At 36.0% G+C, this 16,222-nt stretch overlaps 1 protein-coding gene across 1 annotated transcript in view; it reads left to right on the top strand.

Annotated features, from left to right (window-relative positions):
* Positions 1 to 16,222, top strand: part of LAMA2 (laminin subunit alpha 2) — a 500,973-nt gene that overhangs the window by 336,317 nt on the left and 148,434 nt on the right. The window contains exon 31 of the mRNA XM_077775991.1: positions 825 to 1,018. Coding sequence (XP_077632117.1) covers positions 825 to 1,018 — 194 coding nt within the window. The remainder of the gene's footprint in view (positions 1 to 824; positions 1,019 to 16,222) is intronic.

Genomic DNA, 16,222 nt, shown 5'->3' with positions numbered 1-16,222 from the left:
CATGACTGATTTCATTTGGGGTTCATCCAGTTGGATTTTCTTTCTAATTTCTCAAATTAGTGTTATTTCTTTTATTTGCATAACATTAACCCACTTTCTTTTATATATAATGAAAAATCCATCTTAAGAAAGATGTGATAGAAAAACCAGTAAAGCTAAATAGAAAGTCTAGTAGTTTATTGCCACTTACTTCATTTTGCTCATTAATAAAATTAGTGGGTTGAATATTTGGTCATTTTCATCTTAAATACAAGAGTCTTGGAAAGCCCAGATGTCAATGTTTCTAATTTAAGAAGAAGGCTTCAAAACAATCTTTATGACCTACAGCAATGGTGGGCAAACTGGCCCACAAAATTTGGCCCGTTGCCTAATTCTGTATGGCACTGTAAGCTAAGAATGTCGTTACAGGCAAACATTTACAATTAATACGATGATGGGAGGCACTAACTTTGAGCCCTAGTTAGGTAAACTTGAAACCTTACTAAGAGCTTCGTTTTTCTCATTGGTAGGTTGATTTCACATTAATAGATTAGTATTGCAAAATAATTTGTAGTGTATTATTATTATCATTTTGTTTTGTGTTCCATCAACCAACCAAAAAAATGTTTGCGAATGTATTTCTTTCTCTCTGAATGATTTTGATTTTGCATCTTGATCTGTAAAAGCCTAAAATATGTACTGTCTGGTTCTTTGCAGGAAAAGTTTGCTGGCTCCTGATCTATTGACTCTTGGTATCAGTTTTGATTCATCCAATGCAACCCAAACACAATTCAGAGATGGGACTTACTATTAATCTGTTCTGCTTTCTCACTATTGAAATCCAGGTGTGCCCCTGGCTATACCGGCAGCCCCAGCAGCCCTGGAGGTTCCTGCCAAGAATGTGAGTGTGACCCCCATGGCTCGCTGCCTGTCCCCTGTGACCCTATCACAGGGCTCTGCACGTGCCGACCTGGAGCCACAGGGCCGAAGTGTGACGGCTGCAAGCACTGGCATGCACGCGAGGGCGCGGAGTGTGTGTGTACGTATACTAACTCTGCCATTAGTTCTGGGGGCCTTCGGTCCCTTGCTGTCTCGTTTCCAAGGAGAAAGACTGACTCTTTTTTTTTCTTTTCTGCGATAGCTAATGCTATTCTTCATTCTTTCTGACACTATCTACCTTACGCTGTTTGCCTGCTGTTTTTGTCTCTATCCCACTGAGCCAAGACAGCTGAGAAAATCCTCAGCAGCCTGTAGTCAGTTACGGGAAGACGTACAACAAAGCTCCCGGAGGCGTATTTTATTTGATTTTGTCCATCCATCTGGGAGTTTGCAGTTTTACATAAGGTTGGCACAGCCTTTGTGACAGATTAGAGATCTGGGTTCATTTCATTTTTCAGAATCCTCCTGAATTGGTAATAGGCTGGACAGACACTTTAGGCCTTGAATTACTACTGACTTTTCTTTCCTAGCTTGTGGAGAAATCCATGGGCATACTGCTTCATAACTTTCTCTTGAACTGCAGATCCTGGAAGCGGTGACAGTGAATGAGTATTTTTACTCATAGGTATAGTAAATGGAGAACAGTTTGCTCTCTTTTTTTTTTATAACTGCTACTGAATTCAGTGATGCCATACAGAAAGTGCATTGAATATCAGTGCTAAATATAATAGATTATGTCAGATATAATCTAAAATTAAATTATTGATAAATTTAGGGAGGGACTGTTATGTTATTATTTGCCTTAAGGGAATTTACATTAGTGGTCTGAATTATTTTTTAAAAAAATAGAATGTAAAATTTTGAGTCGCTGTTATTTCAATACTTACCTATTTTAGTGTACTTATGCATGCCACTATTTCTGGTTTTAACATCTCATGTGTGTCTAAATCTTGATAGTGTTTTAATTAAAATTTTTGTTTGTGCTCCAGTTTTATAGGAATTTTCTTAAAAGCTAAGGCTGGCTGGCATGTATGTATGTATGTATGGTTTTGAAGTATAATTAACATACAATGTTATATTAGTTTCAAGTGAACAGCATATTGATTCATCACTACTGTACATTTCTCGTGGTCACCATTAGCATAGTCACTATCTGTCACCAAACAGTGTTGTTGAATATTATTTACTATATTCTCTATGCTATGCTTTCCACCCCCATGACTTACTTATTTTATAATTAAAAGTTTGTACCCTGTAATCCCCTTAATCTATTTCACACATTCCCCTACAACCTGTCTGCCCATTATCAGTTTATTCGTATGTAAGAGTTTGATTTTTTGGTTTGTTACATTTCTTAGATTCCACTTATAAGTGAAATCTTATGGTATTTGGCTTTCTCTGTCTGACATATTTCATTTAGCTCAGTACCCTCTAGGTCCATCCATGTAGTTACAAATGGCAAGATTTCATTCTTCTTTATGGCTGAATAGTGTTCTACTGTGTCTATATACCACACCTTCTTGACACATTTATCTATCAATAGACATAGAGTTGCATATATGTTTTGAATTAGTATTTTCATTTTCTTTGGCTAAATACCCAGTGGTAGAATTACTAGATCATATGGTATCTCTATTTTAAATTTTCGAGGAACCTCAATTCTGTTTTCCACAGTGACTATAACGTTTTACATTCCCACCAACAAAGAACAACAATTCCTTTATCTCTGCATCCTCCCCAATAATTATTTGTTATTTTTTTGCCTTTTTTATTCTAGCCATTCTGACAGGTATAAGGTGATATCTCATCTTGGTTTTGATTTGCATATCCCTGATTAGTAATGTTGAGCAGCTTTTCATGTATCTGTTCACCATCTGTAGGTCCTCTTTGGAAGAATGTCTACTCAGATCCTCTGTTGATTTTTTTTTAATTTTTTAATGCTTTATTTATTTTTGAGAGAGAGAGATAGAGACAGCGTGAGCAGGGGAGGGCCAGAGAGAGGGAGACACAGAATCCGAAGCAGGCTCCAGGCTCTGAGCTGTCAGCACAGGGCCCGACGCGGGGCTCGAACCCACGAACCATGAGATCATGACCTGAGCCAAAGTTGAATGCCCAACTGACTGAGCCACCTAGGTGCCCCATCTCTGTTAACTTTTAATTGGATTGTTTGGTTTTTTACTGTTGAGTGTAGAAGTATTTTTTGTATGTTTTGTATATTAGCTTCTTCTCAGATATATCACTTGGAAATATCTTCTCCCATTTAGTAGGTTGTCTTTTAGTTTGGTTGGTTGTTTCCTTTGATGTGCGAAAGCTTTTTATTTTGGTGTAATCCCAACAGTTTATCTTTTCTTTTGTTTACCTTGCCTGAAAAGACATATCTAGAAAATGTTGCTAAGGCCAGTGTCAAAGAAGTAATGCTTATATCTTCCTCAAGGAATTTTATGGTTTCAGATATCACAGATAGGTCTTTAATCCATTTCGAGTTTATTTTTCTGTATGATACAAGAAAGTGGTCCAGTTTTATTCTTTTCCTTGTAGCTATCCAGTTTTACCAACAGCAGTTGTTGAATATACTGTCTTTCCCCCATTTTATAGTTTTGCCTTCTTTGTTGTTGATTAATTCACTATATAAGCCTGTCATTTTCTTTGGACTCTTTATTCTGTTCCATTGATCTATGTGTCTGTTGTGCCAGATAATACTGTTTTGATTACTACAGCTTTTGGTATATCTTGATATCTAAGATTGTGATATGTCTAGCTTTGTTCTTCCTTCTCAAGATTGCTTGGGCTATTTGGAGTCTTTTGTAGTTCCATGAAAATTTTAGTATAATTTGTTCTATTTCTGTGAAAAATGCTATTGGTATTTTGATATGGATTTCATCAAATCTGATTGTCTTGGGTAGTACAGACATTTTAATAATATTAATTTTTCCAGTCCATGAGCATGGGGGTGTCTTCCAATTTGTGTCATCTTAAATTTCTTTCATCAGTGTTTTAGAATACAGGTCTTTCACCTCCTTAAGTTTATGCCCATATATTTTATTATATTTGGTGAAATTGTAAGTGAGATTACTTTCTTATTACTTCATTATTAGTGCATAGAAATGCAACTGATTGGAGCACCTGGGTGGCTCAGTTGGTTGGGCGTCCAACTTTGGCTCAGGTCATGATGTTGTGGTCCGTGAGTTCGAGCCCCATAACGGGCTCTATGCTGACAGCTCAGAGCCTGGAGCCTACTTCAGATTTGTGTCTCTCTCTCTCTCTGCTGCTCTGCTCTGTCTCTCTCTGTCTCTCAAAAATAAATAAACATATAAAAGGAAAAATAAAGAAATGCAACTGATTTATATTTATATATATTAATTTTGTACCCAGGAAATTTACTGAGTTTATTTGTCAGTACTAACAGTTTTTTGGTGGAGCCTTTAAGGTTTTCTATGTATAGTATCATGTCAATCTGCAAGTAGTGACAGTTTTACTTCCTTCTTATCAATGGCTGCCTTTTGTCTTCTTCTTGTCTCATTGTTATTAGCTAGGACGTCTGACACTATGTTGAATGAAAAGTGGTGACTGTGGACATCTTTGTTCCTGATATTAAGGGAAAGTTCTCAGTTTTTCACCATTGAGTATGAATAACTGTTGGTTTTTTTATGTTGAGCTTTTATTATGTTGAGGCATATTCTCACTAAATGTACTTTGTTGAGAGTTTTTATTATGAGTGGATATTGTATTTTGTCAAATGCTTTTTCTGCATATATTGGAATGATCATGTGTCTTTTTTCCCTTTATCTTATAATGTGATATCTTATACTGATTTTTAAAATAATTTTTTAATATTTATTTATTTGTTCGGTAGGAGGGGCAGAATGGAAAGGAGAGTATCCCAACCAGGCTTTCTGCTGTCAGCACTCAGCCCAACATGGGACTTGGTTTCACAAATCATCAAATCATGACATGAGCCAAAATCAAAAGTCAGACACTTAACCAACTGAGCCACCCAGGCACCCATATACTGATTCAGTTTTGGATATTGCGTCCCTGGAATAACTCTCACTTGAATTATTTTTTAATGGGTTGTTGATTTTAGTTTGGTAATATTTTGTTGAGAATTTTTACATTCTATTATCATCAGAGATATTGACCTGCTTTTCTCTTTTCTTTGTATCTTTGTCTGGTTTTGGTATCAGGTTAATTTAGTACTGGCCACATAGAATAAATTTGGAAGTTTTCCTTTCTCTTCTATTTTTTGGAATACTGTGAGGAGAATAGGTATTTATTCTTCTTTAAATGTTTGGTAGATTTGTGTAGCCATCTGGTCTTGGATTTTTGTTTTGGGGGACTTTACTAATTCAATTTGATTACTTAGAATTGGCCTATTCATGGGGCGCCTGGGTGGCTTAGTCGGTTAAGTGTCCGACTTTCGCTTAGGTCATGATCTCGCGGTTCGTGGGTTCGAGCCCCGCGTCGGGCTCTGCTGACTGCCAGCTCAGAGCCTGGAGCCTGTTTCAGAGTCTGTCACTCCCTCTCTCTCTGACCCTCTCCTGCTCACGCTGTCTTTCTCTCTCCTAGAAATAAATAAAAAAAATTTAAAAAAAAATTTAGAATTGGTCTATTCATATTTTCTATATCTTCCTGATTTACTTTTGGAAGATTATAGGTTTATAGGAAATTAACCATTTCTTTCAGATTGCCTCAATTTGTTGACATACTTTTTCATAGTATTCTCTTATAACTTCTCTGGAGTCAGTTGTTATTTATCCTCTTTCATTTCTGATTTTATTTATTTGAATCCTTTCTTCTTTTCTTGATGAATCTGTCTAAAGTCTTTTCAATTTTGTTTATCTTTTTAAAGAACAAGCTCTTAATTTCATTGATCATTTTTATTGTTTTTCTTCAGTCTCTACTTCATTTATTTCTGTTTTAATCTTTATTATTTCCTTTCTTCTACTAGCTTTGGATTTTGTTTTTTCTTCTTTATCTAGCTCTTTTCAATGTAAGGTGATGTTGTTAATTTAAGATTTTTCTTGTGACCTGAGGTAGGCCTGTATTGCTGGAAACCTCCTTCTTAGAACTGCCTCTGCTGCATTCCAAGGAATTTGTACCATGTGTTTTATTTTTATATGTTTCCATCTATTTTCGTATTTTTTCTTTGATTTCTTCATTGACCAATTTATTGTTTAGTCTCCTGGTATTAAAGCTGGCTTCTAAAATATACCAAAAGGGGCACCTGAGTGGTTCAGTTTGGTTAAGTATCTGACTTCTGCTCAGGTAATGATCTTGCAGTTTGTGAGTTTGAGCCCTGCATCAGACTCTGTACTGACAGTCAGAGCCTGGAGTCTGCTTGTGATTCTGTGATTCCCTCTCTCTGCCCTTCCCCTGCGCTCGCTCTCTCTTTCTCTCTCTCTCAAAAATTAACATTAAAAAATTTTTAAAAAATAAAATAAAATATGCCAAAAAAGGTAAACACTGGTTACGTTTAGGGACATAGGTTTTTAATTGCTTTTTCAATGCATTTCAAACATGAAATTGTATCACATTTAAAATAAACATAAATTTCAAGGCTGAAGGGAGGGAAAGATAAAGTGTAACATATAAGATACATGCACATTATCATATTCAGTTATTGATTATATACAAATACATTCTTTTCAAGTATAATGACATATTTTAATAATAATTGAAGCCAACTTCTAATGTAATTGAGTTAGTTTTAATATATTGTGATATATTTAACTAAATAATATATAGATGCTCCAAATATAAACACTAATGTAAACAGTTCTTGAGTTTTAAATTATAATTTTCTGTTATTTCAAAAAATTTTTCAATTTATTTATTTATTTTGAGAGAGAGAGAGAGAATAGTGTGCATGCACACACGAGTGAGTGGGGGGTAGGAGGCAAAGGGAAAGAGAATCCCAAGCGGTCTCTGTTCTGTCAGTGTGGAACATGAGGCTCCAACCCACAAACCATGAGATCATGACCTAAGCCGAAATCAAGAGTCAGACACCTAACTAAATCACCCACATATCCCTAAATCATCGATTTTCTTAATTATCCAGAAGTAAACTTGAAAGATAAAGATCACATTTGGGGCACCTGGGTGGCTCAGTCGGTTAAGCGTCCGACTTCAGCTCAGTCATGATCTACGGTTCATGGGTTCGAGCCCCGTGTAGGGCTCTGTGCTGACAGCTAGATCAGAGCCTAGAGGCTGTTTCAGATTCTGTATCTCCCTCTCTCTCTGACCTTCCCCTGCTCACGCTGTCTCACTCTCTCTCTCAGAAATAAATATAACATTAAATTTTTTTTTAAAAATAAAGATCACATTTGATGTTAAGCACAAAAATTACAGTAATACATTAAAGTCTGTAAAAGATAAAATAATGGGATTATTTTCTGAACATTTAAAGGGAATTGTCATTCTGCCATTAACAACAGTGGCTCTATTTTCTTATTCTGTTGGTGATTAATACTTTATATACATTTAAGTAAATTTATAAGAAAACTCAACTCATTTTTTTTTCTTTCACATCAGTGCATTTCAAATCTCCCAGGGTCCCATGTGGTAACAGAAGTGCCAGTACTTCAGTTAGAGTTACATTAGCCTTATAGTGTTCATTTGCATTATTCTTGTCCCACAGAGAATTGTATTTCCCATTGCTCTACATGATATTCAGTTCAATTGCTGTGTCCAGGGAATTTTAATATTCTTCTGGAGATTAACTAATAGTGATGTCTTTCTCGTATCAAAGAAATGTTAAGTTATGGGGATTTTTTTTTTATAGATAGACACCTTTTCTTAAGTGTTTATAATTATTTTATAAACAAATGAAATATTTCTTTTATATTTTAAGATTTTTATAAATGCTGTGTAGATTGTCCTTATGTTGCTCTTAAACATTAGCGATTTCGATTTCTAGAAATGTTTACTCTTTACCCTATTAGTTTAACTGTAAGGATTGTTACATAGAATATCTTTAGACTTTTCTTCTTTTCTCATATTTAAAAATTTTCCCTGTTGTGAAAAAATATGCCATGCTTCTATTATGTTGGCCTTTTCCAGGACTCAGTTTCTACTAGTAGTTTTGAGATGAGATAATTAATCAAGACACAAATAAGGACATAGCTGACTTCTCTTCAAATCTCTTTTTAATATCTTTCTATATCCTTAAGCTAAATCAGAGCAAGAAACCAAAGAATGATTCACCGGCATCTTTGATGCACAGGGCCTGTTTATCATATGTGATTACAGTGGGATTTTATAAGGCCTGTGAGTGGGAGTGGATGAAGGTAGCTCGGTTTGGGTTAGAGGAAATGGATATAGCAAGAGAAATGTCTTCTGAGAAAAATCTCTTCTGAGCTTAGAGCCCATGTTATCTTGATGAAGAAAGGAGATAACGTGGTGCTGTTAACATGATACAGACTATAAAAAATAACTTGTTTTTCCTATTAGATAATAAATTAGCACTCAGGTGAGTAGCACTCATTAGGTAGTTAATTTTGTTAATTTTCTAGAAAACATAATTTCATTTGGCCCCATTGTGGACTTGTATATTAAAAAAAAAAAAAGAAAAAAGCACAATAAATGACCCGGGCATGACATTGCATTATCTTAAGCGAGCTGCATATTGATGGGAAGAGTCTATATACTCACTGTACAGTTAGTTACACAATTAATTTATTTAACAAAGGCTATAAAATTGTGCTGTAGAGATTGTACAACACAGCAAATTAAGAAATCATGGACAAACTTCCTTGGAGCACCTAAGTCCCTAGAATAGACGTGTAGCTGCCATGGATAATTGGCAGTGAGCAAGCTAGAATTTTTTTGGGATCCAAAATGGTGAATTTCTCGTAGGACACAGGCCTTTTGTACGTGGAATTTCCATTACTGTCATGAGGAATTTACACCAATAATCTGTGTCCCTAATAGTAAATATTTAGACAGCAGAGTCTCTCATAGGGAGCCAAATTCAACCCTCCAAGGATATCAACCTCACCAATCAGAGTCAGTGCCTGGGCATATATAACCAATACATATGCCTTCAGATTCTAGTCATTCTCCAAAGCCCCCTTCTGTACACATGGTTCATCATAATAGTAATTCCTTAAAGGTTCACCTGCATTGGGAGTTTACCACCTGCCAGACACTATATTATATGCTTTTCTTTTAATTATTGTACCATCCCTATATTATGATAACAAAATTAATTTAGGTGATTCAAGTGACTTTTTAAAGATTCAGTGACTTTTCAGTACACCCATGATTTGAAACTAGGTCTGTCTTGCAAATCTGACTTTTCCTTTATACTTACTGTCAATGTGAGGCATGGAAAGCAAACCTGGGGTTCCCAGTATATTCAACATTAATTAATTCAATTCTTGATTCATTTACTTCTTGAGCCTAGAGCCTCAAGAAAGAATAAAGATAAAATGTGCTAACAATGAAAAATTATATATATATATTATATATATATATATATAATGGCAATATGTACGTATTTTCAATATGTACATAGCTCTTTCTTCCTAACTGTTGAGACTCTCTCTTCTAAGATTTAAAACATTATGATAGTTATGTGGCAGTTATGATAGATTTTTATTCATCAGAGATTGTCACATGGAGTCCTGCCTTCTATGAAAGTGAAAAACACACTAGCTGCATGCTCAGATAACTTTCAGGACCCTTTTATTTTTTTCCAATAGGAATAATTTGGGATGACTCTACAGTTATATTCTTCCCTTACACATGTCGGTGAGTTCTGAACACACATTTTGTCAGACTTTCCAAACCAGAATGGACTTCTCCTTATACGTTGGGTTAATACAAATCCAACCTCCTCTTCCAACTCTCATTCACAATTTACATATCATGTTATAAAATGAGAACAACTGCCTGCCTTTCTGAAATTTGAGAATGAGCAAGAAAGACATTGTACTATGAATCACAAGACTTGGATTTGTTTATGTCCTGTTTTCTACAGATCAGGAGTTAACACAGAACAACTCATGTGGTGTTTAAAATAGATTATGAGTGGCATAGTAAAATATATTACTCTTATAGAGAACAGATATTAAAATAAGGAGCTGCTGGCAAGATGTTATTCTATAAAGAGTGCCTGAAATAGCATTTTATAAATATCAAATTGATGCTTCCTATGTTTATTCATTCCATATGAGATATTTAGGAATATAAGACCTTTATTATTTATAGTCACAATTTATCTAAAATATAACATTTAAGATGAGGCTATGCTTACCAGTGTTGCAAAAGCAATCATAAAATGTGTTTTTTTTTACCTGCAACCTAAGGTGTAAACCTAGCTAAATGTGATAAGCACACCTTAGTTCTGTAGAATATATAGCTTTCAGCCACTTGGTGAAAGCTAAGCTCTGAAGTTTTATCCTCCCTTGACACTGATCTGCAGAGGTGGTCAAGATTGTTGTTTTTAATATGCAGTTGCCAGCAAGGATCTCATCACGATAATGCAGGGGCCCATATATTATCACTACAGCACCGCTGCCCTCCTCTAACCAGAGATGATTGCTAATGGCAATTATTACTCCCTATAAATGAGAACAGGATCAAAATAGTGAAACAGGGTGGATCACTATGAAGAAAATGAGACATTCCCTAATAAACGATGTTGAGAAAACATCTGTTGACTTCCAGATGCTACTTAGTGAGTTAAGGCTTTGCTTGTGGGACATGTGATCACCCCCCATCCTAGCCCCTGAAATGCCATCTTCTTTCTGCTCCCACTCAGTTCCCAAGTATGCTTCCTTTTCAAAGGCCAGTATGTTTTCCACATACTCCTGTAGTTTCCTACAGCTCTAAACTATGGCATGTTCAAATCAAGAAATCATGGAATCTATAAAAGCAACTTCTGTTCATCCTCTTTGTACTTTATCTGCATCTGTTTTGTTAATAGAAGATACTTTGAGTCTGTTGTCAACCTCTTACTTAGCATAGGTCCAGGATTATGAGATTGTAGAACAGCAACTGTCACTCTGATTCTAGGTAATTTTCCTAGTTATTGGTGCTCAGTCTCAATGGTTTGCAGGTCATATTGAGAAAGCTGTGCTATTAAGGGAAGGAGTTTTGCTGTTGAACTTTCATATCCAGGAGGATGATCACTCTTTTATTTTCTGTCAGGCTTTATTTTAAGAGTAAACTCCATATGATTACAGTTTTCACTCTGCTAGATCCAAGCAGTTCATTGACCTCGAAGAACAATAAAACCATATGATCTTCAAATCAGAAGAAGTCTTATGAGACAGTCGAATTATCTTTTCTGTGGTGTCCCTGTAACAGACCGTCTCCTGATGCTAGGAAGCATATGCTGTCATGTGCTGTCATATGACTCTAGAAAGCTTGAACCCTGGCTGGCCACATGCAAGTTGTGTGACATCATTTAGTTAACTTTTCTAAATCTCATTTCATCATCAGTAAAATGGAAATAAGATACTGTATGTATATATGTGAAGTACCTACTCATAAGAGGTGCTGAATAAATTCTAGGCATTATTGTCATCCTGGTTATTATTTGACCATTTTTTTTCAAAAACATGATGTTTTGTGCAGCTTATCAGTTTCTGATGAAATATTTAGGTTAGGCTGAATTCCGGTTGTCTATAATTATCTCTAATTCTAGGCTCTTCAAGTCATTGAAAATGCCCTTTATGACCACCTTACATTTTTTTCCTGTAACTTTTCACATGGAAATATTTATGAACTCATAAATACAATGATTATGACTATTTTTCTCATCTTTTAAATGAGGATATTAATAGTACTTATTTCACAAAATTGCTCTGACAATTAAATGAGATAATGATGGCAAGAAAGAACATATTGCCTGCTATGTAGCAAATAATATATAAATAAAAGTTACTATCCCAATATTATTATACCACATACAAAACAGTTTCCTCTTCTTTTTGAAAAAAAAAAAAAAGAGCCATACTTGAGTCATACTGAACTTGTGTTTATATGTATATATACATATATACATATATAAATACATATACACACATTTATATATGTACATATACACACACATATATACACTTATGTACAGAATTTTTGAACATATATTAAATAAAATTTATGTATATTAAAAATTAAGTTAAAACTAAGATATAAAACGTATATTATATATCAAATATATAAATTATATACAATGTATAAAATAACTTGGTACCTGAACAAGTTCATCAGCCTCATCTAAAGCCTACAGAAACTTTTCCTTTATTCAAAGAAATAATAGGCAAAACAACCCCTTCTCCATCAGTTTAAAACCAAATTTTTATTTAGAAGATATTATTTCTCCATAATAATAACCCCTAGATATATGCCAGTCTAAAAGTTTCTTTTTGAAGAGGAAAGGGAAAAGAGAGAAGTATAAAACCCATATCCCCAGAATTATCAATGTAAAAGAGTTAAATTAAACCATGACTGTAAGTACACAGATTGTATCTTTTGTTAGCAATGTATATTTACTCATTTATCCCTATTTTATTAGAGCAGGCAATTTATGTCTCTTTAGCTAAAATTGGTTAATGGGTTTGGCCTTTTCAAAAATACTCCATGCACTCATTTCAGCTTTAGCTTCTTTGGTGTGGATGTAGTGTGTGAATATTTTGTGACAGTAAGCCGGTAGTTATTATGCATGGAGGACTCCAGTAGAAATGCAGTATTTTGTACTAATTGCTAACAGAACGATCTGTAATATCAGCTGTATGATTTGTCCCTTACATGTGCCCAGCTATAACGATCTGAATTTAGAACTGCATTTGTTAATATTAGACACAAATTTATCCTGACACTTTTATAGGCAAAGCCTCAGAAACATTTAGTCATGCAAAATATAATCATAGTCTTGAAATATTTGCTTTTGCTCCCAGGCAGTTTAGGCAGGATCTCACTTTATAACCTTATCTCTTGCTGAATAGAATGGTTTGAAGAGGTTCTTTGAGGGTCCTGATTATAAGATAGGTGTTAATTTACACTGAGTAGTTACCGCTCCCTTATTAAAGAACAATTGTTTACATAATGTGAATATTCCATGTCTCCATACACTCTTCAAAGCTTCCCTCCCATAGTGAATTAAATGTGGTTTTAATTTGCATCCCATTTTTAGTGTTTGTCGCCAGACATTTCAGACTTTTTCAGGGCAAATAAAAGTAGCTTGTGGTATAAGTAAAATATTTTGTGTCAGGATGAAATAGCAAACCATTATGTAAAAGGTGCATGTTCCCATGTGTTTATCTTATAACTGCATGAACTAGACTTATATAGAAGCTGTGAAAAAATCCCCATGGCTGTCATACCCATAAGTCTTTCTGACCCATTTGGACAGATGTTAGTATATTACTTGGAGCATACCATAAAACTTACCTCTCACTTATGGAAATGTGCTCATACTTTGTTCCCCAAAAAGCAAATGCAGAGACCATAAGACATGGGATAATAATAGACCTTTGGACACAGAGACATAGAATGGAATGTATGAATCCTTGAAAGAGCAATTAAATACATTTTCATTTCAACAACCGAAGATAAGGAACCAAAACAGATGGTCAGGGGCTAGAATAAATGAGAGAAAAATCAGTATTTATCATGCCTCTTGGCATTCTAGCTCACCAATTTACTCTGTAGTGTATTACAGTAAATCAGATCTAGTTCTGCATTCCCATGCTTGATTTATTCTTGTATGAAGTGAACACTGAGAAAACACTTCCCTGGAAATTTCTGGAGTCATCAGTGAGGAGCCTCTAGCCACACTATTATCAGTGAATTGACTCAATTTCTTCTTGGAAATAGGAAGGTTATCAATTATAATACATTAGAGGAAGGGTTAGCAAAAGATTCCTGAAGAACACACAGCCCTAAAAAACATGGTGAGACATCCTATTATGAAGTATCTTTCATAATCTTGAAAGTGAAAAAGAGTAAATTGTTTGCTTACGTCCTGGGAACATCTGCCCCAAATCCATCTTCACTAGAAGTTGAATGGAACTTTATAACAATGAGGAACTTGGCCTCAGTGGGAAAGGAACCTCTGTATTCTTCATAACTCTTAATAAAATTCAGAATTTTTACTAATATTTGTTTTTAGCCTGTGTATTTCAATTTGTAAGTCCCTGATCTGAATTTGAACTCTAAATCACACTTGGCAGAACTTGGGAAAGAGTACCAGTTGTGTATTGCTGCCATTCCAAAATCCAGTAGCTTAAAGCAACAACTGTATAAATATATCCTCAGGTTTCTGTAGATTGGCAATTTGGGCCGGGCCCCAGGGGTAGTAGTTTTGTTGCCATGCTGGGGGATCTCATTCACATGATGGGTCCACAGCCCGAATGGTGGGGCCTGCCTTTCTCTTTCCCACAGCTGCCTCTATTCCTCAAGAAGGCTCATCTGGGATTATTCATAAGGCTGCAGGGTTCCAAGAATATGAAAACAGAAAATGCTGAACCCCTTGAAGCTGAGGCTCAAGAGACATAGTATTCCTCTGACACCCTCTTTGGGTCAGACTGTGACATAAATCCAACCCAAACTCAAGGGGAGAGAAATAGACCCTACCTCATAACATGAGAACAGGAAAGAAGTGGTGGCCATTTTTAATCCACCCCAGAATTGAGCATTGCTTTTATCTGGTCAGTAACCCATCTGTGTTGTTTCTTTCTTAAGAAGATTTTATACATATATTTTTTTTTCTTTCCCTTCCTCCAGCCCAATAACTCTTTCCTGGGTCAAAGTTGAATTACTTTGAAAGATAAAGAACTTGAATTATTTTCTGCAGGCATCATAACAACCATCTCCTGACATTTGTGGTCTCTTCCTGTCTAATCACAAGACAGTTTTCTTTTACTGTTGTTTTTATTATGTTCTGTGTGGCTCTCTCATTCTTATCTCATTATCACTTTCTTCCATTTAGACAATTCCTGTTTGACCACTCTGACTTTCCCTCTCTCCCTCCTTCCTTCCATTTCCATCCCTCCTTCGCTCTCTCTTCTTCTACCACTCTAGTCTTCTCCAAAATATTGGTTGCTCTTCCTTTACAAAGATAGCGGTAAGCAAATATTTTTCACTATGTTTGCTATGTGTAAGGCACTTTCCTAAACACTGTGACCAAAGGTGATTGAGGTCCCTTCTCTGGTGTGGAAGAAGCAATAAAGTCATAAGATTGCTCATACACACAAGTATTAAGATAACAAGACAAAGGGAATGCCACACGATTGGTGGAGATGGGTAATTTCAGAGTCATCATGTCCTTCCTGTCTGAAGAAGTAATGCTTGAGCACTTGACCTGAACATCCAGGAGCTACATGGGGGAAGATGGAGGGAGAAGTGTCCTGGGCAGAGAAGACAACAATCAAAATGACATCTTACATCTTTAGACTAAACATCCCTAAAGCTTATCACCTCAAACAGTAGTTTGAACCCTGGCTGTCTGATAGGATCATCTGTAATCTCTTAAAAATCCTAATTCCTGGGCCTTACCCCAGACCCAAGAAATCAGATGCTCTGAAGCTGAGGGTGGGAAGTACCAGGATAGCTTTATTTTATAAATCCCCACATGCTTCTAATGTACAGCCAAAATGGAGACCAACCAGCCTGCCGCACTGCTTTTCAAACACTAACAGGTATAGATCACATGAGAATCTTCTAAAACGCAAATTCTGATCCACTGGATCTAGAGTGGACCAAGATTATGCATGGCCAATAAACTCCCAGGTGATGCCGCCACTGCCAATCTGGTTACTTCTAGACCAGAAGTATCAGTATTTACCTGACAGGTTGGTAGGAAAGCACATTCTCAGTCAGAGAATCAGAAGCCAGGTAATTCAGTCCCCTCCTGAATCAGCAAGATTGGGCTCATGGCTGTCTTCTGATTTTTAAGAATATTCTTCAGATGATTCTGAGACCCACTAACACACGAGAACCAGGCGGTGTCTTGATGTTTAGACATAACCAGTTCGGCACCTAATTATGTTGCAGGTTGTGTTTTCTGTAAGTGTTTCCTGTAGACAAGTCTGTTAAAGCTCCTCAAGCACTTGCATTGAACTGAGGATGCGAAGGCATGATGCTCTGTTCTTTACACCGAATTTCCATGCAGAGCAAATTCCCTTTCATTCTGGCTAGCAGAAGAGGAAGAGAACATAGCTCTCGTTCCACACCTTGGCTCCTGCCTCCAAAAACTCTTTGTTCACTTGGCTGGCGAGGTTCCTGCAGGCGCCTCTCTACACTTGCAGGTAATACCTGTAAGGAGCTGGTTTATTAATAGCCCTGCTGGGGCAGTTTA

The sequence above is a fragment of the Crocuta crocuta genome, unplaced genomic scaffold, assembly GCF_008692635.1.
Source record: "Crocuta crocuta isolate KB4526 unplaced genomic scaffold, BGI_CrCroc_1.0 scaffold25, whole genome shotgun sequence".
Lineage (NCBI taxonomy): Eukaryota > Metazoa > Chordata > Mammalia > Carnivora > Hyaenidae > Crocuta > Crocuta crocuta.
Note: the sequence above shows the minus strand (reverse complement) of the source record. Positions and strands in the feature narration are given on the sequence as shown.